Below are 26,620 nucleotides of genomic sequence, written 5' to 3'. Positions count from 1 at the left end.
ACAGCGCTCGGCCCGCCGCTGCGCGCTGACAGCACTGCCCGACCACATCACTGTTCCCCGGGGAGTCTGACAGTGCCAAGCTCAAATGTAAAAAGATATTAAAAGAAAACACCCCAGACAGGCTGATTCAGTGACAAACAGGACTTTATTTCAAAGTCAGTGCTGACTATGTGAAGTGTGTGTTGTCACCTACAGCAATATCTGCACGTTTAGAGGGACGATTCTCTGCACTCCCACATAAAAGCAACTGATTCCCTTTCCAAATTAAACACGTCTACATGTAAAGTCGAGTCTCACACAGATTCAACACATCATCACAAACATTAAAGTGCTCGTTCGCGCGGGTCAGACAGAGGACAGGACTGTGGAGGATTCAGCCGATGAGGAGTACACGGTGAGGAGGAAGGATGAAGACGAGGAAGATTCAGGCGAAGTTCTTCTTCAGGAAGCTGATGAGGCCGTTGGTGGAGGAGTCGTGGGAGGTGACCTCAGAGTCGTCCTGCAGCTCTGGCTCGATCTTCTTGGCCAGCTGCTTCCCCAGTTCAACACTGAGAGAAGTGAGAAGTTATCATTAAAACTGAGCAGTGAGGAGCAGCTCACATTCTGTTTTCAGCAGCTAGCACTTTGACAAATCAGTATCTTCTGGTTTCTCACCACAATGTAAAACTTTTCATATTTTGGATTTAATTAGATATCTAGTTGTTGAGGCGAGAGAAGCTGGAGCAGCATCAGGTCAGTAGACTAATCAAGCTCTCCTGTTTCAACCATAGACTGTATATAAAATGGACTTAACATCCGTGACGTCACCCATTGGTTTGTGGACTGCTGCTTGGAAGCGAATAGTTTCAGATCTGAGCAGCGCCATCTTGAACATTTCAGGTGCATGCCGGGTAAAAACAAAACAAAACACGGATTCTACTTATATGGGCATCAGGAGCAAGAGGCGCCCTCCTGAACCTGTCAATCACGTTGTAGCCACGCCCTAATGCATACCCTGCTTCATCGTCAAATATAAAATCAGGGAGGCCAATATTTCACAAATGAACATCATACTGCATTGAAGAAGGCTTTAAACTAGCGATTGAGACCATAAACACATTTTGAAAACATTTAATGAGGTTAGAAATCAAGTGAGAAGTTGGTGAATTCTCCATTGACTTGTATAGAGACGGAAGTCCTTTTGACACCAAAACGGTCTGTTTGTCCACCCCTGGTGGCCTTTTGATAGAATGCAGTTTTAAGTTACTTCTGCGTTTGCCTCATTTCAGAGGACCGGAACTCCCAGCTTGGTTTCAACATGTTTTTTGAAGGTAAATGTGAGTTTCTTACCCCCACTGATCGTAGCTGTTGATGTCCCACATGGTGCCCTGAACGAAGATCTTGTGTTCGTACATGGCTGAAAAACAAACAAACAGGATGAGCGGATGGGTGACGATACACCACTTGGTAAATGTTCAGGTACTTTTTCTATTGTGATGAATTCTTTAATACAAGAACTTCTGTCTTAAAAGTATTTATACAACTTAAGTAAGTTCACCATTTATTTTTTTTTGGATATGAGCTATTATTCCCCTTTCACTGCTTTATTTTTATTTTTTTTGCATTTTGTTCCCTTTAATATAACTTTCCATATGTGTGCATATATGCATGTTAGTTTGTTTAAAACAGAATGAATATGAATGTTAGAGGGTGAACACTTGACATGCAGAAATCAGTTCAGCACAATTTTTAGGCTTAATTTCACAGAGCTATTATTTATACAATATTTCAAAATTTAAATACATGTTAAGGACATTAAGCTTTCATACTGACAATCCTCTCATTGGTCTCCGAGCTAAAATAAAATGTATTTATAGTGTTTAAATGATAAATTAAATACATCGTCCTAGATAAGATTTGACTGTAAATTTGTCACATGTATTGTCATTTATTCTACTCTCTGTAGCTTGGAAATAAGCACAGCACTATGTGCCAAAAATAAACCAAAGATTGATAAAAGCCAGAATCAGTTATATAAAATGGCACAATAATAGAAAATGTAATTAATTAATTCTGTGCAGCAGGTTTGACTTCAGACACTGACCCCTAGTGGCTGCCTGTGGTTAATACAACTCAGCTGCATCAAACTACAGACAGTGGGACCAACCTTAGACAAAACTACTGCCAAATTTCAAATAGTGACAATACAGTTTTTGGGGGGTGAAGATGAAATATAACATTGCAATGGATTCAGTGCAGTGAGTTAGCTATGATCCAGCACTGTTTTCAGTCTATTTTTATTTATATTATAGTATAACTATGCTGAATTATCTGAAACCTCTTTTTTTCTGTGATTTATAAGCACATGGGCAAATGTTTCATGCTGATTCACTGAGAGATGATGATGTGTAAATCACAATGTATCTACTACCACGTGTTTTTATGTCTGTTCAGATTTGACTCATTTATGACTCAAAGTGTAATATTTAAACCCTAAACTCACTGACTTAAACTGTTCAGCTCTAAAACTGCTCATTAAACTTCTGATTTAGTGCCAGTATTTGTTTCCTGTGTTCAGTTCAGATGATAAAAAAAAGCGGCCACCACTTACCAACCAGAGCTCCCAGCATGAACGGACTCAGCTTCTTGAATACAATGGAGTTGCTTGGCTTGTTTCCTTCGAATACCTTTATTTTAAAAAGAAGGAAAAAAAGAGTTTAAGAGTTTTAAATCTTAACTTTTACACTTTCAGTCCACATTTGGTACATTTAAAAACAAAAACAATCTTCTTCCAGGCCTCAACAACACACGTCAGGCATGAAAATAAAAAAAACATCAAACATCAAACTCTAATCCTTCACTTTTATACAGACTTTTGTTTAATAGTCTCACATTGACCCTTGACCTCTTATACTTACAAAATAAGTGCTTAAAGTTAAAAACATTATATGCTGACATCATAAATATATGTTTTTGTGCCAGATGACCACAAACAAAATTGATAATGATTTATTTATATTTAAAAATGTATTTTACAATGACTTTAGTATGTTTTATCTGAAAAGGAAAAGATTAAACATTTCCTCTATAATAAAAACAGAAATCCGACATTATGACAGTTGGTCTTACTTTGTGTGGCAGCAGCTTGTCCAGAGCTTCTCCTTTCATGCCGCCGGCCTCCAGCTCCTTACGAGCCTCGTCTGAAGTTTTACCCTTCATCAGAGCTTCTGTCTGGGCCAGGAAGTTCGCCGCCAGGATCTGAAACACACGAGAAACACGAGACATGAGACATGAGACATCTGAGCAGATTCACTTTTAACGGTTCTGTTATTATGCTGCTTATATTTTTGCTCCCCTCATGTATGTTAATGGAGTGCAACTAGAAACACTTTTCTTTGCACATATGTAAAATAAAAGTCAGAGAAGAATAGTGAAATTAAAATAAAACGTGTGCAGGTGAGGTAGAAACCCACTCTGGGCTTATATAAGAGATAATACACAATAACAATGCAAAGTGACATAACAAAAATAAACAAATATGATTTACCTTAATAACATAAATTAATGCACTCCAGTACAGTATTATCTCTACAAAAGGAGGAACTTCTCTTTACAATCTTATCCCTGGTATTAATCTTTGGAGACATTTCTAAACTAACTACGATATCCAGTGTCTTCAGGGACCAAGGAACATGTGACCCAGAGCAGCGATGTGGCTCACTGACATGTTTTTAATAGTTTTTAAAAGAACGACAGAAGAATAAGATATAACAACACTTGTAAGTAGATCAGTACACATTGCTGTTTTGGCTCCAATGAGTTAAAAATGATAACTGAAAAAAAAATCAAGGACTAATATTCACTCAACTGGCTGGAAACAAGCTTTTTCTACGTTTTATTTGGATACTTTTCTGTTAAAATGTGAGCTCCATTTAAGTTGAAACTGCTTTCAACTCCTTAGGTTGAAAATAAAAGCACACAGAGGTCGAACACACGTTTAGAAACCGTGTCGATAACGTGTTGAAACTCAGAGCAGCTTCTTGATAATAAAAGCAGACATATTTCTGTCTTTATCTTTAATAAGAAGAGAAGCTGAGAGTCAAACTCGGACCGTTATCACGTTCAGCTGATAATTCACTTCTTGTGTAACAGGAGCTGTTTTTTTTTTCTCTGTGTGTGTTCGGTGTCGACAGCAGAGTGTTTCTACATCAGATATGGACACACAGACACACACACACACACACACAGTGAGCGTTACCTTGTGGTGGAGGTTGTTCCTGATTGGATGCTGTGTCTGAGCAGGAATGAGGAAGTCGGCAGGAATCATACGAGTGCCTGAAGAGATGAGAACAAGTCTGTTAACTCTTTAATGACAACAGCCTGATTAATTACAGATTATTAGTTAGTTTTTATTGAGTTTTCCAGGTATTAGGAGGAAAGCCTTGATTAGTAGAAGCTGAAAAGGTTGAAATAATGCTGATGGTGAGATAAAATTTGCTGTGTTTGTGGTCTCCTGCTTAGTGGGATTTTTCCCTTTTATCCCACAAATGTCCCCATCACTTTTACTTTAATCTACTGCAGGTTCTTAGTTAAAATATTCCCATATTGAGCTGTGACGTTTTCTGCCTGAAACAACTTCTTTCTAGAAAATCATAAATGCTGCATTATGCGGCGTCCGCTATGCTGCCACCTAGTGGTACTAGCCCGGTATTACAACAAGTCAAACTGAACAGAAATACAGTAAAAATGGAGAAAACGAAAAGAAAACTAAAACTAAGCTGATTTAATCTTCAATTCAGTTTAGTTTGAGTTAACTATAATAACATGATGACTGTCTCAAGTTTTAAAGAGATCTTTCTGTATTTCTTGAGTGTATGTGGAGCCCTGTTCAGACCCACGATATTTAACGTTTCTGCTGTTAAATGATGCTTTCTTTTGTTCAGAGTTTTACATTCATAATCCTCACAGCTTCATTCAGACTGGGGCTGCAACTAGTGATTAGTTAATTGGTCTATAAAATGTCAGAAAATAGTGAAAAATGTTTCCCAAAGCTCAAGATGACATCTTAAAATGTCAAAATGTTTTGTAACAGAAGACTAAAAAGGAACCAGAAAATATTCACATTTGAGAAGCTGTCATTCAGAGAGAGGAGAGTTTTAATTAAATGTTCCTCACAGCTTCATTCAGACTGGGGCTGCTACTAATGATTATTTTCTTGATTGATCGATTAGTTATTTGTCTATAAAATGTCAAAATGACATCTTAAAATGTTCATCCCAACTCTAACACTCCACAACACAAAGATTAGTTCACTTTACTGTAATAGAGGACTAAAAGAAAGCTGAAAATATTCACATTTGAGAAGCTGGAATCGGAGAATGAATCAAGTTTCAAACTAGTTGGGTTAGGTGCAGCTCTACTTCAGACATACAGGATGTTTACTGAAAGACACACCAATGCTTGCTGATATTTGGCAGAGAGAGCAGAGGTGAGTTTAAAGCTTAAAGGAGCCTGAAAGACTTGTTCTCTCTCAGATTGCATCACTCATAGACTTTAAACTTATTTTGCTGTTGAAGACTTAAAAAGGACAAATTCACAGTTTTTCATGTGCGTCTGTCAGGTGTCCATATGAACAGTGAAAGAGGGTTTTTTTTCTCCCCTCGCTGTAATCATTCCTCCTGTTCATACTGACTATTAAAACCTTCAAATGTGCTTTCAATGTAAAGTGATGGAGGACTAAATCATTATAAAGTAGATGATCAGCTTCTATTGAGCTTCATCAGTGTGAGTTAGTCATATCAAGTGATATCTGACACATTTACAGTCTTTTTAGCATCAGATTCCCTCTTAGTGTTTCCCTGTTGAGCTGTGGTGTAACCATAGTAACACAAAGACTTTGCTACTAAAAACACTGTAACGTTGAAACATAGAAGATGAAGATTTGACTCATTTGGACGACTGAAGCTTCATATTAGCTTCACATCAACTTTTAAATACTTTTTTTGAGCTGCTGAGTGACTCTGTGTGTGCTTTGATGTCTCTCCGTCTGTTACAGTTAAAGTTATGATGGAGTGAGTTGTGTCACCTTGGTGGATGAGCTGGTAGAAGGCGTGCTGTCCGTTGGTCCCGGGCTCGCCCCAAACGATTGGTCCGGTGTGGTAGTTGACACGGGTGCCATCTTTGGTGATGTACTTCCCGTTGGACTCCATGTCGCCCTGCCGACCCGAACACAGCACTCACCGTTAGTCATAATAACAGAGTGCTAGTCATGCTATCATACTAGTGATCATTTACATCTTATATATCAGCCGATAGATAAACTTTACAACATATTTTTCATCCTTAATAAAAAGGAGACTGCTGATTTGCTGTCAGAGCTCCCAAACTATCGATACGTCTATCTGAGTGACTTCCTGTTAATCTCCAGTAAAAACTAGTTTTTATTATTAACATGCATTCATTGGTCTTTCTGTCACTTTCACCTTCTTTGTATTTGCATTTCTGCTATTTAAATTTCTTATGTTTTCTGTTTTTGCTTTTTTTTAGTGAAGCACTTCTAATGATATAAAATTGAACTGACTTCTATTAAATAACACTGAAATAATTCATGATTCATGCAATTAATAATCTCCTGCTGGGGTGTGCAAAAATATTAATGTGCAATATATTAATTCATTAGTCTATTTATTCTACATTTGAGTGTTTTTATCTTTTTTTATGCTGAACTTTTATTGGTAGTCATTTCCTTCTTTATTCTTTTATGTGCCACTGAAAGTTCACTGACGATAAACATTATATTCTACTTTATTTCTCATTATTAAATATGTGTGATGTGAAAGCTGAGCCTCCTCAGTGAACAGATGGTTCCTCTCTGACCTGTTGGAAGTACGCAGCGAAGCGGTGCATGTACTGGTCGTAGGGCAGCATAGCGTGAGTCTCCGCCTGGAAGAAGTTGATGTACCAGACGCCCAGAATGGCCAGAAGGACGGGCAGGTTCTGCTCCAGAGGGGCGCTGCGGAAATGATTGTCCTGCAGAGGAGACGGTGAAAAAAACAAACAATAAAATACAGAGTAAGGTTTGTTTTTATTTGAATATAACAGAAGAATATTGCCCTTTTTCTTTCAACTTATCTGTGGTTATATTTATTTTATTGATGTAATTTCAGATGATTTAATTTCCAGTGTAGTTTATTATCATCTCTGCCTGCAGCATGTCATAAATCTGAGCAAACATGTTTATGTGCTTCTTAAAAATAGAAAAACTTAAATATAGGTGATATATAATCATACACATGTCAGGTTTTAGTATTTAAAATATCAATATCAGCTCTATATTCTAATATTAAATACTTAGACTGGTTCTGAACTGAAGCATCAATTACTTATTTATAGAATCAAATCAAACTCTTGTAGATCTTTTTACCTTTTAACTCATTTTAATTCATTTAGTTTGATGAATCCTAAATCCTGTTTTGTCATGAATATCAATTTTTGCAAACATTTATTTTACTTCTTATTACAAATAAATAAAAGTTTATTTTAATAATGAATCTTTTATAGATACAACTGAAGCTTTTTTGCTACTGATAATAAAAACCCATTTTCATAGATTCAGTCATTAAAACTTCTTGTGCTCAGATGAGAAAAATGTAAATATAACAGTCTCAAGTCTTATTTTTGGGTGTTTGCTGACTGAAACTTATTTATAAAGTAAAAAGACACAATGAAACACAACAGCAGATAAAACATTATAAACGTAAAGAAGAGAAGAAGGAAAAGTTCTCGTACCATCCAGTGAGCTCCAGCAAGAAGCTGCTCAAAGTTCTCAAAACCTGAAACACAAAACAAAGTGATGATAGTTTAGTTTTCTGCACAGTGATCAATAAAAAAACCTCAAAGACTCAAAAACATGATGAACAAAAACTAACTTATATACATGTTTGTCCTCACTCATAATATTTATAGTGAAGACTTTGAATGGATTTAATAAAAAAGGTATTAACTTTTAGGATATAACATGTCATCCCTTCATCATTTTATCCTATTAGATGTGAAACTTTCTCATAATTAGTGGATAAATTCTTGAGTTATGGCCAAAATAATGTGTTTTGTGAAGTCACAGTGACCTTTGAGACGAACCAAAATCTAATTTGTTCATATCTGAGTCCAAGTGGACGTTTGTGCCAAATGTGAAGGAAATCCTTTGAAGCGTTGCTGAGATATTGTGTTAATGAGATCGGGACGGACAGACAGACGGACAACCTGGAAACATAATGACTCAGCTTCTCAGCCCCTTTTACACTTTTTTAGGTCATGCAGTCTGGAGTCAGACTCAGATCTAAAAGGTGCAGTTACACTTTAAATACTCAATTACAGACTAAACTGACTTCAGAAGATGTTGTGAATTGAACAAAGAATTTTATTTTAGAGGCAAATCATGTTTTATATGTAAAATCTGCTCATATGAATGTAGTGTAGTAGAAAGTATATTTATATTTGAAATGTAATGAAGTAGAAAATACTCAAGTAAAGTACCTCAAAAGCACAATACTTTTACTCTTGTTCTTTATTTTTGTTTTTAATAACAAAGAAACACTTTTAAATAATAAAGTCACATCATGCAACAACATGCTGTAAATAATTAACTAAACATGAGTAAATATTCATCTTCATCATCATCATCATCATCATCATCAGGACTTTATCCAAACATTAAATATTTGTTCTACTGCAGCTGAAACTAAGGCTAATGTTTAGTTTTTAATATGTCAACCGTTCTTAAAATGTTATTATATGTCAATTATTTGGATTCTTTAATAATAAAGAGAAAAATATTTTCAGCTTCATTAAATTGGAAATTAAAAAACAACATCTTGGTGAAAAATTCAGCATATTGATGCTTTCTGATACAGTTGATTTATTGAAAATATAATAATATAATTATTATTAGAGATCAATACTCAGGGGTCACATTAAGAGAAGTCTATGAGAAATGTGTATATAAATGTTATTTTGTATTTACAGCTCTTAAATGTAAAAATGGGTTCAAATTTGAGGCCGAATCAGTTTGTAAGGGTTAAATATAAAATGTAAATTAATTGTATTCTTTCACAATAAAAAGATTCAGCAGATTTTTCGGAGATGATAAAGTTCTGATGGACATGAATCAATATTATTAGTGATCAATACTTCAATACTCAGCCCTGGAGTGAGTGTTAGACGTACCTATATGCAGAGCGATGGACAGACCGATGGCTGACCACAGTGAGTAACGCCCTCCGACCCACTGAGGACAAGCAAAACGTGACATCACAGAGTCATTCCACCAATCAGAGCGCAGGCAGAGCATGACATCAGCAAAAACAAGCCATCAGGATGACAGACGAAGAAGTCATTTAGACATTTTAAATCCTCCCATGATGCAGTTTGTTGTCTGGTTTGTTTCAGTTTATATTCAGGCAGCAGGTCAGTTAAACAGACAGAGAATAAAATCACCTGCTTCTACACGTGCTGCACATGCACACGGACAATAAGAGCAGGTTCACATTAGTACTTTACTGCAGGCCAGAACACTGCATCATTCTCAGCAGTGAATGTTTTAAGTGTTGCATGACAGACTTACATCCCAGAACTCAAACATGTTGGCTGTGTCGATGCCGAAGTCCTTCACTTTGGCCTGGAGGAGAGACGAGAGCAGAGGAGAAGATCATTTTAAAGCTACAGTTTATTTAAAAACAAACCACAAAGGGATTAACACAAAACTAACTAAAATCTAGACAGAAATCAATGCATGCACTGTATAAAACTCCATTAAAGTGGACGTATTTGAGCTCTATATTAATAATCTGAGGCTGGACAGGAATATATTTGCATTATTAGTTAAAATCTCCTTATTTATCTTATACTGGTCTTTTATGCAGCCCCCTCAGTTCAGCCTATAACAACTATAGTTGTGTCGAATTTCACCACTGCTTTTTCTAAAATACATCCGTATGTGTTCGAGCCGGAATCAAATCCGAAATATGAGACAATGCAAATAACATATGGAAAACAAACGGATACAGAACTTTAACCATGTTTAATATAGATATGATATTTTAACAGGATATTAATGACACAGAAATCATAATGTGTCAAGGATATAAAATGTTTCACAGCCTAGATTAGACGCATAACAAGAAGAAAGAAAAGAGCAACTCTGAACTATAACCAGGAGCCATGAAAAGCTTTTAAAGTCTTGTTTTAGTTGCAGCCTTTCTGGTTTATAGATGTTAAAAGACTTGTAACTCTTCTCCAGACACGAAGAGACAAAAAAGGCGACTAAATCAACTATTTCATTAGATGATAAAACTGAAAGTGGACACTTACTGCGTTGGTGGACAGCGCCACGAAATGCTTGGCGACAGCAGATTTCTGCAACGAGGAGAAAAGATGGTGAAAGATTTAATGAGACACTGAATCAGAGATTAAATATAAGTAATTAACTAAACACAGTAACTGAATATTAAAATATGACCAAGAATTATGTTTGATTATCTCAGAGCAGGTGTTTATTTCCTCTCTTTAACTTTCATCTATTTCCTTTAACGATCTCTGTCCTCTTAATGGCTGTCAGTCATAAATCCACTCACATCATTGGCTGTCTTGAGGAACCACTCTCTGGCAGACTCGGCGTTGGTGATGGTCTCCTGAGTGGTGAACGTCTATAAAAAACACATAAAAAAAAGGTTCAGACAACACAAAGTGAGACAAACACATCAACCTTTCGTCATTAAACTCAAATAAACATGTATAAATAAAGTAAATAATCATATATCCATGTTTTAATGTTTTCTTTAAGTCCCTTAGAAATAGTGACAAACATAAAAAAAGGAAAAATATAAAATAAAAGAATAAAAAAACTGCAAATGAAAAGAAAAGAATGTGATGTTTACTTTCAAAAAAACACAGTAAATGTGTATTTATGTGTTATAATTAAAGAGTTACCAGCTCATTGATCTATTTAACATCATTTGGCAACTAGTGTGTGTGTGTGTGTGTGCGCGTGTCGTCACCTTGGAGGCGATGATGAACAGCGTGGTCTCGGGTGTGAGCTGAGCGAGCGTCTTGGCCATGTGAGTCCCGTCGATGTTGGAGACGAACCAGACGTTGGGTCCGCCGGCGGAGTACGGCTTCAGAGCCTCCGTCACCATCAGAGGACCCTGAACGCAACACGGAGTCACCATGGAAACGTTAGAAAAGTTTCAGCCTTGATATTTTAATTCTTATTTGACACACAGACATCTTTTTATTTATTTTAACTGTTTAATGTGTTACTTTTATATTTATTTCATATAACTGCTTAAACTACTGGTTTTATAGTGTTGTTGTGTTTGCTATCCTGTTAATTTTCTCTTTGTCTGTATCGTCTGTCTGCTGTTTGAATTACGTCACTTTACAACGTCTGCTAGTTGACGGGCGTCACAGACCGGACTTTGAGCACACAGGGCGGCAATAACAACCGGAGGGCTGAGAGTGACATTACTGCTCAGTGATATCACCTCATATCAGATCAGATACTCATCGTTAGTAAATGTATAAAATCTTGATGGAAGCAGCCTGAGACGCCCTGATGGAGGAAATAAAGCTGGAAATCTGACGTGAATAAATGTGCTCAAGACGAGATGTGTGACATGTTTTGATTTAAAATATATATATGTATATATTTTGGACTGCAGATAGCAATACAAGCATATAACAAACAGAGGTAGTATCATCTCTTCTGCAGTCCATCAATGTACAAGATTTATTAACTTTGTATAATCTGGGAGAGATGAAGTGTGCATGTAAGAGCAATAAAAAAAAAGGATGACAAGTCTGGGAGAGGTTCAAAAAAGAAGAAATTACATATCCAAAAAACATACATATCTATATAAGAATTTAAATTAAAGGGCAGGAGACGAGATCATTCATTTGACACTTTGTAGTCCATAACTTTACTATATCTATGTCTCTATGTTTTGAAGCTCACACTGGTCTCCACCTTGCTGTGTGTGTGTGTGTGTGTGTGTGTGTGTGTGTGTGTGTGTGTGTGTGTGTGTGTGTGTGTGTGTGTGTGTGTGTGTGTAAACAGCAGAACATGTGAGGTCTCCGTCTGTCGGGTCACTCACCAGGTCAGAGCCCCCGATGCCGATGTTCACAACGTCAGTGATGGATTTCCCGCTGAAGCCCTTCCACTCACCGCTGCGTACTTTCTGTAAACACGACATGAGAGAGAGAGAGAGAGAGAGAGAGAGAGAGACAGAGACAGAGACAGAGAGAGAGAGAGAGAGGTCAAGACCTTTACGTCTGACTGTGTGTAATAATATACTTTACACACCACACACATAAACACACATTAACATAAACACTACTCACATGACAGAAGGCCTTCATCTTCTCCAGCACTCGGTTGACCTCTGGCATCACGTCTTTACCTTCCACGTTGATGGGCGTGTTTGAGCGGTTACGCAGGGCGATGTGGAGCACAGCGCGACCCTGCAACACACACACACACACACACACACACGTCAGGTATAATGCAGTTTATTGATTTCTATACATACTAATGTTTAATATTTAATATTTAACCACCTGCAGGTTTCATTACATCTGGAGGCGAATCATTTATTTATTATTAATTCACAAAGAATTGATCAATAATCACTTATGATAAAATAAGTCATTTATTATGTTTAAATATCAAATCATGCAGCTTCTAAAATATGAGACTTTGCTCATCTTAAAGTCACTGTATGTTTTGGACAACCACATTTATAGAAATCACTTTTGATAGAGTAACTAACAGAGGAGAGATTGTCATTATTTTAGACATTTTATAAACTATAACGTTTCAGTTTTGGTTGCTGTGGCAACCCCTGTGATTACTGGTGAGTTCATGTTTATCGATCAGATCTACTCTGTCAAAAATACAACAGAAGAAGACACAGTTCAGGTTCTTCCATCATTGTTAGTAGTAGTAGTAAAAGAAGAAGAAGAAGAAAAAGAAGAAGAATTATTTCCCTTTAATAAAATGTTCATGACTGACTGCTCTGCTCTTCTGGATGATGTAACAGCTTTACATACATACATGTGCACATTTTATCCACATGAATCAGCTTTTCTCTTTGACATCATCCACACATTGATTCCTGATAAACATCCGCCATTAAAACGCCTCTGACAATGTAAACTATATTTAGGAGGTAACTCATGCATGTAAATCAAGCTGAAGCCATTAGTCAATTAAATCAATTAGAAAAATAAGCTGCTGCTATTTTTATAATTGCAGGGCTGCAACTAAAGATTGTTTTCATTATGAATTAATCTGTCAATTACTGTTTCTATGAATAGTGAATAACATCCACCACTGAGTCTAAAGCCCGAGATGATCTATTAAAATGGTTTCTTTAGTTTAGTGTCATAGAGGACTAAAGAAACCAGAATCTGGGCTTTTTACGACTAAAAATGAATAATCTACCCTCAAAATAGTTGGCGATTAATTTTCTGTCCATTGACTAATAGTTGCAGGGCTAGATAAATGGTTAATGTATTTATTTATTTAGTTACAATTGATTTAAATCAATATACTCTGGTGCCAGTGTCTGATTCATAAAGATTTTCTTCTTTTCTGTTTGAATATTTTAAATATAATTTTGTTTTTCAGACTGATTATTGGATCTTTAGGAGACTGTGATTTTATTGTGACATCTGAATGGATCAAACACAAAGAACGACAGCAAGAGATTGTGTCAAGAGTTGGTCTGACATGAAGAAAATCATGAAGGATAATAAATGATTAATCAGAGGAAACAATAGATTTATAATAAAAATTGACAATAAAAATATGACGTGTTTGCGGTTTCAAATCCACTCATAAATCAAAGTGTGTTTTTTTACAAACTGCAATGTCACCGAGGACGATGCTGTTACGCAACGACATTGCATCACGACCTTTGTGTGTGTGTGTAGGGGGGAGGTTCCCCTGAATGACTAAGCAACACACACACACACACACACACACACACACACACACACACACACACACACACACACACACACACACACACACACACACACACACACACACACACACACACACACACACACACACACACACACACACACACACACACACACACACACACACACACACACACACACACACACACACACACACACACACACACACACACACTGCTCAGTCACCATGAGTTCAGCTTTTGTCCTCTGGTTGTTTTCAGTGTTCACTCGAAGGAATCTGAGTGAGTTCAGCTCAGAACCATGTGTGGATCCAACATTAACAACTATTATTGATCTTCTGTCGTTATGTTCTGATTTAAAAACTCACATGTGTCTCATCCAGAGGTGGAAATATTAATGTTTTATCAATCGATTTGTTTCAGAATTGATCCTAAAGTGAATATATAAAAAATTGGGGCATTATTTTTACTCCATTACTGCAGTACACTTTGTGCTAAATCATGCACTGATGTCCTAAAACCACCGAAAATCAATATGCAACAAAACTACCAGTTAAGATAAAAGGACCTTAATGTTGGTCACTGCCAGTAGAGAAAAGTGAGAGAGAGTATGCAGCTTTTTATTTATTTAAATACAAATGAATTAAAAACATCTTACAGTCTTCTGCCTTATTTTTGCATAAGATAAAACTCATGATTCTTAAGTGGATCGATTTTTTTTTCCACTCATCCCTCGTTCCATCAGAAGAGAGCAAAGCAGAAACTCATGAGATGCTTTTATGTCCTTTTTATAAGAAGCACTCCCACATGCATGTTATTTATGTTGTTGTAAAGCACTGTGAGCTGCATCTCTTGTGTGAGGGGTTATACGAATAAAGTTATTTATCATTATTATTTCAGGTGTTGTGTTTCCTTTAGCACGCTCAGCTGTTCATAGCTAGCGTTGTACCTCTAATTTGTTGGCCGCAGGTGTGTTAGGTTACATGTAACTTCCCTTTGGGACATACTGAGCTGATAAAAGGTGGATTTCTTCCTCTTTTTTTTCTCTGTAACATTTCCCCACCACATGAACTTATTTAAAATCTGTCTTCATGCATCAGTCAGTACCTCAGTGAAGTTGATTTTCTCTCCAGAGAACATCTTCTCTCTGGCTTCCTCCACTCCCCTCGACTTGGCCTGTGAACACACACACACACACACACACACACACACACACAAAAAAAGAGACAAAAAGCCCATTTTACTCAGACACAGAGGCATGTTCAACATCTTATCTGCTCCTCATATCTCAAACAATGGAGCTTATATTACAGCAACAGTGTGTGCTTGTGACAAAACTTCATATCTGTAGCAATCCTTTCCTTTTCTTCGTCGTGAGGAGGAAGTGTTGGGGAGGTTTTTGTGTGAAGGCATGCTTCACTTGTGTTGCTACATTCCCGCCGATGTTAACATACAGCTTGCAGGACAATGCCAACGCTCTGCCCTCAACGTGGTTCAGACATTTACTTCCTCTTTCAAAATATGGTGTAATCTAATCCTGTTTCATTGTATCTTCCAGCAGCAAGAGTTTATCAAACTCTAAAAATAAGAACAAATGAAGAGTAAAAGCCTGTTTGCAGTCCTGAAATGTGCTGGATGTTACCTGGAGGAGCTGTATGATTGGACCTGACTTTACCTCCAGGCTTCTGTGTAATGTCTGATTGAGCCAATGTGTAAGTACTGTGGATGCTCGCTGCTGTAAGTGCAACAAAATTCAGCACTAATGGAGACGATACGAGCAATTTATCAACCCTCACATACTGTTCAGGGTCAAATTTCACCCATTTTTACATTTGAAAGCTCTAAATAAACTCTTAATACTTCTTAATTTTAGCCTGAAATTTGATGACTTCTCCTTAAAATCATTTAAGTGCAGCTTAAACATATTATTTTTTGAGTTTTTGACCCATATTTATTCAAAAATTAACAAAAAATACTGTTGCTTTCTTCACATTTAATATAGTTCATGTTTTTATTCAATAAACAGGAAGTCTAAACTCTCTCTGAAAGCTTTATTAAGGATTAATCTAGCTTCTTATCTTTGACTAATAACATATTCATGCAAGATTTGTTGTGCAGAAATTTGGTAGAGACTAATTATGAGGGGAAACTATGAAAAGTCTGAATATGAACAGTATGTGAGGGTTAAACAACTGTCCAACAAGCACAACATAAACTTAAATATGACGTCTTTAAACATCCAGCAGGAAAGGTTTTGACTGGGTCTGACTGGAGAGACAGAAGACTTCCTGTGGTTTCATGTCAGATTAAAATCTTTTTAAATAATGCTGAATTATAACCACAGTGTACTTTTTACATCATATCCTGCCTCCTGCACCACTCGTCTAAACCCAAACAGAACAGATCTGTCTGACACTGACAACCTGCTGCTGTGAGCTGCATGTATTAAAGGGCAACTGTTGAAAATGTCTGGACATGATTCTTCTGACATTTTCTGGAGTTTTTAAAAGTAGTTAGTGGTTATTTTCTGCGTGTGAATGTGGCATAACACAACAGCATTAAGACACATTTATCAACTAACTTCCTCCTACCAACAGACACATGTATAAAAGTCACTTTTAACAGCAGCTTTTCATACCATTGAACTGACAGTTCAATGGTGTTATTCTGCAAGAAACATATGTAATTATCTTTTTTTTCATGTTTATTTCATTTGTGTAAGAGTTTTGTGGTAGCATGCACATCTGGAACAATAAACTTTAAACCAGAGAGAACCAAATCTGTAAAAAGGCAAAAAAGAAGAATGTGTGCATACTGTAACTCCCAATGCAGATGTAGTTTAAATGGGATAAAGGAGGTTTGTCTTATTCCAATAAAACTACATCTGCATTGGGAGATACACTGTGCAGACTTCCTTCTAATTTATCTGAGGGGAAATCTTTAAATCTGTAGGAATAATGAACATGTGAAACCAAGAAGAATCAAATATATTTATGAGTATATGAATCAATATAAATTAGTAGGAATAAACAGGAAATTGGCTTAAATGGAAACTAAATGCAGCTGCTGGTTAGACGAGGTACGTCAGAGAAATCATATAATGAGGAGAATTTAGTTTCACACTGACACAATGATCAGAGAAGATGTGTTTTACTCTTAAAAAGGTGCAGCGTGTTGGATTTAGTAGCATCTAGTGATGATGTTGCAGACTGCAGTCAAGACCCAGTGTTTTATTTGTCCTTTCTGAGCTACCGTAGAATGATGATTCTTATTTTCCAGGTGATTAAACACCAATTTCAACATATTTATGAATATTATATTCCATTTATGTCAAATCTGTGCTGCTACATGCTGCTAAATCCTACATACTGCACCTTTAAGTTAATTATTTAGAGCTTCAGAAGTGTCATTTAAGTCTGATCAACACAAGACTTTATAAGCACATTTAAAAAGAGAAAAAGTCATGTGACATCCTATAAAATGTTCATATTAAAAACTGCTGCTTCTGTAATACATTATTGATCTTCATCTGGGATATTTAGCATATAAAGATATTTGCAGTTATCAGGGATCCACTCTGAATAAACTGGACTGCAGCTCTCTGACATTTAGCTTCATTTTATACTCAAAACATGTTTAATACATTTTTTTAAAACTTTTTTACTCCAGTTTAATAAAGGTTGAAGCTTCACCTGCAGATATACAGCAGGTGCATTGTTTACAAGTGTCACAACCGTTTAACGAGCGTCATGAGGACGACGGTCAGTACACGTGGAGCGGTCGGATTTAACTGAAGCTCAGGCCGAGAGACAATGAGCGGAGGGGCTTAACGTTGATTAGAGGCGACAGCTTCCGTCCCCTGTGTGTACATGCAGTGTGTGTGTGTGTGTGTGTGTGTGTATATGTGTGTTACCATGTCGAGCAGCATGGCCATGACTTCCTGGTTGATGAGGTTCTTGGAGTAGTCCAGCAGAATGTCGCCATCGTCTGTCGCCACAGTCGTGCTGTCGACACACAGTTACACAAACATTTAGCACATAAAGAGAAATTTAACTAACGCTGCAATCATTAAATGAAATTAGCTGCTAACTATTAAATTAAATCACCTGCTATTCTGATAATTGATTATTCATTTTAGTAGTTTTTTTAAGTAGAAACATGTCTAAAATGTGATTATTTACTCCTTTATTTAGTCCATTGTGATAATAAAGTGAATATTTTGGGGTTGTGGCATTTGAGGACATCATTTTGGGCTTTGGGAAACATTTAATGGATCAAACAACTACTCTATTAATCAATAACGGAAATAATCAATAGTTGCAGCACTAAATTGAACCAACACTTTCTCTAGAAACACTTTCTCCACACACTGTTGCCACAGCAGTCGATGCTGCAACGTTGCGGTCTGTGAACAGGTAGTTAACAGATGTTTGCATCGACTGCTGAAAACATCCACACAGAAGATTAAAAAAGGATAAAGTTCACAATTTTATAAATGTGTCTTAAAATAACAGGTCAGGTATCTGCATGAACATTCAAACTGGTTTCTCCCATGCTGTAATCTTTCCTCCTGTTCATACTAGAATAAGACACATTCAGTCCACATTTTGTTATTGTTCAAATATGACAAAAACAAATATCTAAAGTCTATTAAAATTGTTGATAGGAGTTTGCATGTTCTCCTCGTGCCTGTGGAGATGCTCTGGCTTCCTCCTACATACCATAAAAACATGCATATTAGGTTAATTGGCATCTCTAAATTGCCTTTAAGTGTGAATAATTGTCTCTGTGTGTTTCAGCGCTGTGATTGACTGACAACCTGTCCCTCTCAGATCTGAGATCAGTTCCAGCTCTCCCGCAACCCTCCAGAGGATAAAACGGTAAAGTAAATGGATAGATGGAAAGAAAGGATGGAGCCAAAATGAGCATTGAACCGTGTTTTTCTTGCTGTAATGATTCCTCCTGTTCATACTGACCATTAGAAGATCGATTCATAATGTACAGGAGGACTATGGAACTTTTGTGCAAAAGAAAAATGGATTAAAAAGTTGATCTGAAGCTATTATGAAGCTTCAGTTTTATCCAAAATGAGTCAAATCTTCATCGTCTATGTTTCAACGTTACAGTGTTTTTAGTGCCAAAGTCTTTGTGTTACTATGGTTACACCACAGCTCAACAAGGAAACACTAAGAGGGAATCTGATGCTAAAAAGACTGTAAATGTGTCAGATATCACTTGATATGACTAACTCACACTGATGAAGCTCAATAGAAGCTTCATCCATCATTTTACATTGAAAGCACATTTTGAAGGAGATCTTTTAATAGTCAGTATGAACAGGAGGAATGATTACAGAGAGGAAAACCTTCATATGGAAACCTGACTACTGTTTTATAGCAGACTTGAGTAATTTTTTTAGTACCACCCTCCTTTAACAGATGACTGTGGAGCTTCCTCTGGTAGTAATGCGGATGTGTCGCATTGCACGTAGCCCTCTGCCTCCAGCGTAACATCACAAACCTGCTGCTGATACACTTTTACTGTATTCATTCAAATTAATCACTGCTCGGTAAAAAAAATATGAATGAAAGGATTTCACCAATCTGCGCAAATAGATAATAAAAGTGTCTTCAATGCAACACGTAGCGTCCATTATCGGACACACCCGTGCCAACACGTTTTAATTAGTATAATGGAATTTATAATTAACTTTCAATTCATATATTATTATTAAAAGGAGTATAAAAGTGCAACAGGTTTAATGTAAATTAGCTGTCCTGCCGTCCTTTACCGGATATTAACATTAAATATGAATTGTGCAACATATCAAGACGTCTAAATGAAACAGAAACAGACGAGATTTAAAGTATAAATGATGCTGATATGAGATCAAATGAATAAAATCTGGTTTAAAGAAGTGATAGTGAGCAGTTTTAACCCTACCACCGGGTGCAACCTCGTTTATATAAAGCCATGCATGCATTATTGATTATTTATCAGACACAATAAAAACAACAAGTGTCCAATCTTTAAAAACCTATCCTTAAAACCTACAATATAAACCAACATGTTTTAATATAAGCAACACCACACTTGTTTAACTTCATCTAAAAGCACGATCCGATCCTGTCCGATAATGGATGCATGTGACATTAGCAGCCGAGCTAACTTTAGCTGTAGTGGTTGTTTTAATATGAGTCGACACCGAGGCCTTGTCACTCCTTTTTTCCTGGGAGATTTTGTTTTTTTCATTTTACTGCAAACAAAGCAAAAGATTTCCCCCAGACAGACGAGTCGACGCACGTCTGATATGTGTAAAATGGGATTGTATCCAATTAGGAAATACATGCAAGAGGAAGTGCTGATATCCGAAAAAGGATGACCTTGCGACTCAAAAGTAGAGGAGTGTGCAACATTGCAGCGCTGTGCATGTGAATTAAAGAATGATATGCATTGAATTAAAGATATTAAACTAATTTAAACAGTTATATTTGCTATATTACACCTTATAGCTTCAGTGTGTGTCTGTCATGTCTCTTCTCCCCCTTTAAAAAAAAGAAAGTGCAACTCAAACACAGCATCACGCCCACTTTTACCCCCCAACTCCTCTCCCATTTATATCCTCATCGCCTCCACTTTCACCTCCTTCTTTATTCCTTTTAATCAATTATGTAAGTTTTTCCAAACCTGAATTTGCTGAATCTGTCCTTGTCGGCGTCAAACATGGCTCTCATGTTGAGGCTGCCAGCGTTAGATTTGTACCACTGCTCCAGCTTCTTGTAGCTGGGGTCGCTTGTTAGAGCCATGATGGTGGTATTGATGGTGTTGATGGTGTTGATGGTGGTATATTGGTGGTATTGGTGGTGGTTACTCTGCAGCAGCGCCCCGTGATACTCCAACCTCTTGCGGCGGTGGACTGGTGTAGATGCCCCTGGTGCATGCAGATAAAGGAGTGCAGGATGGAGCTACCACAGTGACACACAGAGGTGGTTATACAAGTCTGCACCAATGGCAAGACAAGGCCTCGCCCCCTCCTGCTGGCTCACACACATGCAGCTCCTCCCCGTGTACCGACATACAGTATGGGAGACTGAATGTAAGTATGGAGGCAGATTAGTGTCAATGCTACACAGACTGCGTGCCATAAATATGCAGAGTGGAAGTGATCACGATTATGGATCTTGAACGTAAGTATGGAAGCAGATTAGTGACTATAGGTGCTGTAAGAAGTATTTAGATGCTTTACTTAAAGGTGTGCAGTGTGTGAGATTTAGTGACACCTAGTGGCGAGGCTGCAGATTGCAACCAATTTAATAACCTCCACTTTTTAAGCATGTAGGAGGATAAATGGAACAATGTAAAAGCCCCTATCTAGAGTCAGTGTTTAGTTTGTCCATTTTGGGCTACTGTAGAAATATGACATTGCAACATGGATGTCTGCCTTGTCAGCCTTGCACCCAAATATACCACCATTAAAAAAACAGATGTCTGTAGGGCTGGGTATTTAAAAAATGATACCAGTACCAATCCAAGTATGTTTAATGTGATACTGATACTAAACAGAGTACTTCATTCAATACCCATCATGTGAATAGAAGCATTACATTGCATAAAATGCCTCCACTCCTCCACATCGAAATGATTTGATTTCTACACAAATGTATTTTTAAAGTCTTCAAAATGGGCCAATCACGTCGCATTAAATCAAAGAACACTTGCATTGATTGGTTGTGAGCAAGTCCGTACAAATAATCATATTTTCCAGCTCTGGGTACAAAAAAAGGATGGATTGCAGGTATCGTTTGACGGGAGACGTTTCAGTACTACTTGGTATTGATTTATTTCGGTCGATACCTTTGAGTACCAATAACCAGCCCTATACTCTCCCCTACCCTTTGACGCATGTAGGAGAATCTATGGAGGTTGATTATTTTAAAATCTGTGTTTCAAAAATGTTTAAGGTTTTTATTTATTATTTGAAGTTTGAAGTTTTAAAACCACAGTGTAAAGTCTTTGGCTCAAGTGGAAACTCATGGGTGGAGCAAACAGGGGAAACTCTGCTGCACATATTCAGTCGACAAACCTGATAGCTAGAACCTTTTTTTGCGGCCATCTTTGGTCCGGTATCCAGCTCTTATAAAACATCCATGTTTGGGCTCCATGGTAGAGAACCCTCTCCCTGCGTCGATTATAAAGGACTCATTCTAAGGTAAATTAAAGATAGATAGATAGATAGATAGATAGATGGATGGATGGATGGATGGATAGATAGATAGATAGATAGATAGATAGATAGATAGATAGATAGATAGATAGATAGATAGATAGATAGATAGATAGATAGATAGATAGATAGATAGATAGATAGATAGATAGATAGATAGATAGATAGATAGATAGATGGATGGATGGATGGATAGATGGATAGATAGATAGATGGATGGATGGATAGATGGATAGATGGATAGATAGATAGATAGATAGATAGATAGATAGATAGATAGATAGATAGATAGATAGCCTTTTATTGTCCCATGTGGACATTCGTTTTCACAATCTGTCAAAAACCCCACCAATTATTGAACAATATACATACACACACTGCACAAACACCACCAGACATTGAAAAACTGACACATATCACACTCAGGAGGGCTGGGTCCATATGAGGTTATTGAGTTTCATTAAAACACAATGATTCTTGTTTTCGGGTGACTACACACTAATTAAGGAATACTTGTGGATGTTTTATTCCATTTCTGCCCTAAACGCAACACACTGGTCCTTAAAGTAAAAGAACCAATACAACAATGTAAAAAATACAGTCCTGCATGATTAATCCTGAAGCAGAAAAATGAACTGAAAGTATTACAGTAAAAGTACTGCAGTATTATGAGTGATGTAGTATGCAGTATTACAGTAAAAGTACTGCAGTATTATGAGCGATGTAGTATGCAGTATAACAGTAAAAGTACTGCAGTATTATGAGCGATGTAGTATGCAGTATTACAGTAAAAGTACTGCAGTATTATGAGCGATGTAGTATGCAGTATTACAGTAAAAGTACTGCAGTATTATGAGCGATGTAGTATGCAGTATAACAGTAAAAGTACTGCAGTATTATGAGCGATGTAGTATGCAGTATTACAGTAAAAGTACTGCAGTATTATGAGCGATGTAGTATGCAGTATAACAGTAAAAGTACTGCAGTATTATGAGCGATGTAGTATGCAGTATTACAGTAAAAGTACTGCAGTATTATGAGCGATGTAGTATGCAGTATTACAGTAAAAGTACTGCAGTATTATGAGCGATGTAGTATGCAGTATTACAGTAAAAGTACTGCAGTATTATGAGCGATGTAGTATGCAGTATAACAGTAAAAGTACTGCAGTATTATGAGCGATGTAGTATGCAGTATTACAGTAAAAGTACTGCAGTATTATGAGCGATGTAGTACGCAGTATTACAGTAAAAGTACTGCAGTATTATGAGCGATGTAGTATGCAGTATTACAGTAAAAGTACTGCAGTATTATGAGCGATGTAGTATGCAGTATAACAGTAAAAGTACTGCAGTATTATGAGCGATGTAGTATGCAGTATTACAGTAAAAGTACTGCAGTATTATGAGCGATGTAGTATGCAGTATAACAGTAAAAGTACTGCAGTATTATGAGCGATGTAGTATGCAGTATTACAGTAAAAGTACTGCAGTATTATGAGCGATGTAGTACGCAGTATTACAGTAAAAGTACTGCAGAATTATGAGCGATGTAGTATGCAGTATTACAGTAAAAGTACTGCAGTATTATGAGCGATGTAGTATGCAGTATAACAGTAAAAGTACTGCAGTATTATGAGCGATGTAGTATGCAGTATTACAATAAAAGTACTGCAGTATTATGAGCGATGTAGTATGCAGTATTACAGTAAAAGTACTGCAGTATTATGAGCGATGTAGTATGCAGTATTACAGTAAAAGTACTGCAGTATTATGAGCGATGTAGTATGCAGTATTACAGTAAAAGTACTGCAGTATTATGAGCGATGTAGTATGCAGTATTACAGTAAAAGTACTGCAGTATTATAGTGATGTAGTATGCAGTATTACAGTAAAGTAGTGGTTTGGTCCTCTGACTGATATATTATTATTATGACATCATTAGATTATTAATAGTGAAGCATCAGTGTAAGAGCAGCATGTTACTGTTGTAGCTGCTGGAGGTGGAGCTACTTCTGTCTACATCAGTTACGTCAATCACACACTATAACATTCAAAGTCGTCGGTTTCGCTGTATTGTTCACACTATATAACTTTCTGTCATGTAATCGGGAGTCTTGAAGTCGTCGTGGTTTGCACACTACATGACTAATCGGAAACATTGGGGTCACACATCACATGGTCTTTCATTGGGAGGAATCCCCAACGAGTCTGTCTGGCGAGAAGTCACACGGAGAAATGACACAGTACCATGTGTGAGACTGGATTTTCGACCACATGTAACAGTCCAATCCAAGTTGTTTGTGCTCTGATTTGCAGCGAAGGAAGCAAAAGAAAAGAATATGGGAATTACTTATGTAATCTGAGCCTGGCTGTCAGGGGCACAAACAAGCACTTTTAGTAGACGTACAATGATGGGGCCCTAATGCCACAAAGGATTACATCACAGCCCATTTCACTGGCTGCCAGCTGAAGCACTCTCGCTCCGTAATAGACCAATTTCAAAATACTGTTGTCCCCTCTAATCAATCAAGACATAAAAAGATTGGGGAAAACAGGGTCATGGTTGAAAAATAGGTGAGTTTCCCCTTTAAATATGTAGACAGGAAGTGATTGTGCACAATGGGACTGACTGTGTGTATGGAAGGAGTTCAGTGCCTGTAATATGAGACACTGCTCTCACTGTGTAAAGTGAAAGTAATCAAGCTTTATATGAGGCAGTATGAAGTATGGAGGAAGATTAGTGCTCATAATACTGTATCTTAATTATGTTAAATGGAGTATTTGCACTGTTCTCACACACAGAAATGGACTTTATGAGGCAATGGAAATATACTGAGACCCTGAAGAGATATGAGTTAACCTTTGTGTCGTCCTCCCGGGTCAAATTGACCCCATCTGTTTTGACTGTTCCTTCTATCTTCCCTTCCTTCCTTCCTTACTCTGTCCTTTCCTTCCTTCCTTCATTCCTTACTTCCTTCCTTCCTTCCATCTTTCTTTCCTTCCTTCCTTCCATCTTTCCTTCCTTCCTTCCTTCCTTCCATCCTTCATTCAATCCTTCCATCTTTCCTTCCTTCCTTCCTTCTTCCTCCCTCCTTTCCTCCTCCCTTCCATCCTTCTTTCCTCCCTTCCTTCCTCTCTCCTTTCCTCCCTTTCATCATTCCTTCCTTCCTTCCTTCCTTCCATCTTTCCTTCCATCGTTCCTTCCTCCTTTCCTTCTTTCTTCCTCCCTTCCATCCTTCTTTCCTCCCTTCCTTCCTTCCTTACTCTCTCCTTTCCTCCCTTCCATCATTCCTTCCTTCCTTCCATCCTTCAATCTTTCCTTCCATCGTTCCTTCCTCCTTTCCTTCCTTCTTCCTCCCTTCCATCATTCCTTCCTTCCATCTTTCCTTCCTCCTTTCCTTCCTTCTTCCTTCCTTCCATCCTTCCGTCTTTCCTTCCATCCTTCCATCTCGAGGACAACAGGAGAGTTAAAACTGGACTCTTTCAGGAGCAAACCAAAAAGCTTCCGGTATCTTGTACTGTGGCTCTCTGCACCAGTGATGCAGGTTATGTTCATTTAAATATGAATAGATATAATCTTTCCTAAAGACTGTAGAGACTCCAGCATACCGTCTGTAATTAAGATGTTTCACAGCTTCGGTCACTTACCCAAAAACCCCTTTGCTCCCTCCTGAAGTGTCTGTTTTGTTTTTTAAATCAGATAATCCAAAAGATACTTGCAACTCTGGTTCTCAACTTGTTTGCCTTCAAGCTTTCGATAAAATGTGGAAAATCTACATACAGACGGAGCTGGATTAACACACCAGGGGCTATTTAACAGCCCATACCCTCTTATTTCTCCTATTTTATATTCTTTGTATTACATTTTTCTTGAGCTCAAACTCAAATTTATTCAGTGAAATGCAGAAACTGGTAAAAAAAAAAAAAGAAGAAAAAAACTGCATATGTATGTAAAGGACAACATGCGTATACTGATTATGTTTTAGATTTTATGGGCTGAAGATGAATGAAAAGTGTTCCATCAGAATAATTAGTGTTTAATTATAGCGAATTACAACATTTCTCATTTAAAAAAGCTTTCAGTCAATAAATTAAGCTTTTCAAAACCCTCAGAATATAAGTTAGATTTATATAGTTTTAAATCTGCAAATTAACTGTATTTTCTTATTCGGTCTTTAAATGTGAATAAATGTGATTTATAAATGGATATGCCAAAGTAAGTCTTACAAAGGCTTTACCATCTGCGTTCATTTTTATTATTAATTTTGTCACAATTACTTTTCCACCTTTAACATTTTTGTAATCATTTTAATTTAAGACAATCTAAAAGATTAAATACAGAACCTATAAAAAATAAGAATATTGTGATTCAATTTTCAAATCCTCTATTTTACAATTAATAGCCAAAAACTTTT

The 26,620-nt window shown here is 37.0% G+C and overlaps 1 protein-coding gene across 1 annotated transcript; it reads right to left on the bottom strand.

Moving 5' to 3' along the window:
- Positions 1 to 126: 126 nt before the first annotated feature.
- On the bottom strand, positions 127 to 20,937 carry gpia (glucose-6-phosphate isomerase a). Its single transcript, XM_062420459.1, has 18 exons — positions 20,667 to 20,937; positions 17,893 to 17,983; positions 15,087 to 15,155; positions 12,376 to 12,495; positions 12,129 to 12,212; positions 11,034 to 11,180; positions 10,611 to 10,682; positions 10,348 to 10,392; positions 9,602 to 9,655; positions 9,205 to 9,265; positions 7,768 to 7,811; positions 6,856 to 7,008; positions 6,065 to 6,194; positions 4,238 to 4,314; positions 3,109 to 3,237; positions 2,591 to 2,666; positions 1,330 to 1,396; positions 127 to 548 (listed from the first exon to the last, which is right to left on the bottom strand). Exons 1-18 carry the CDS (start codon positions 20,783 to 20,785, stop codon positions 425 to 427), a joined length of 1,662 nt encoding a protein of 553 aa, XP_062276443.1. The 5' UTR covers positions 20,786 to 20,937; the 3' UTR covers positions 127 to 424.
- Between the last annotated feature and the right edge of the window lie 5,683 nt (positions 20,938 to 26,620).

Source organism: Scomber scombrus, chromosome 6 (assembly GCF_963691925.1).
Source record: "Scomber scombrus chromosome 6, fScoSco1.1, whole genome shotgun sequence".
Classification (NCBI taxonomy): Eukaryota; Metazoa; Chordata; class Actinopteri; order Scombriformes; family Scombridae; genus Scomber; species Scomber scombrus.
The sequence above is the reverse complement of the archived record's forward strand: the minus strand, read 5'-3'. Positions and strand labels throughout refer to the sequence as shown.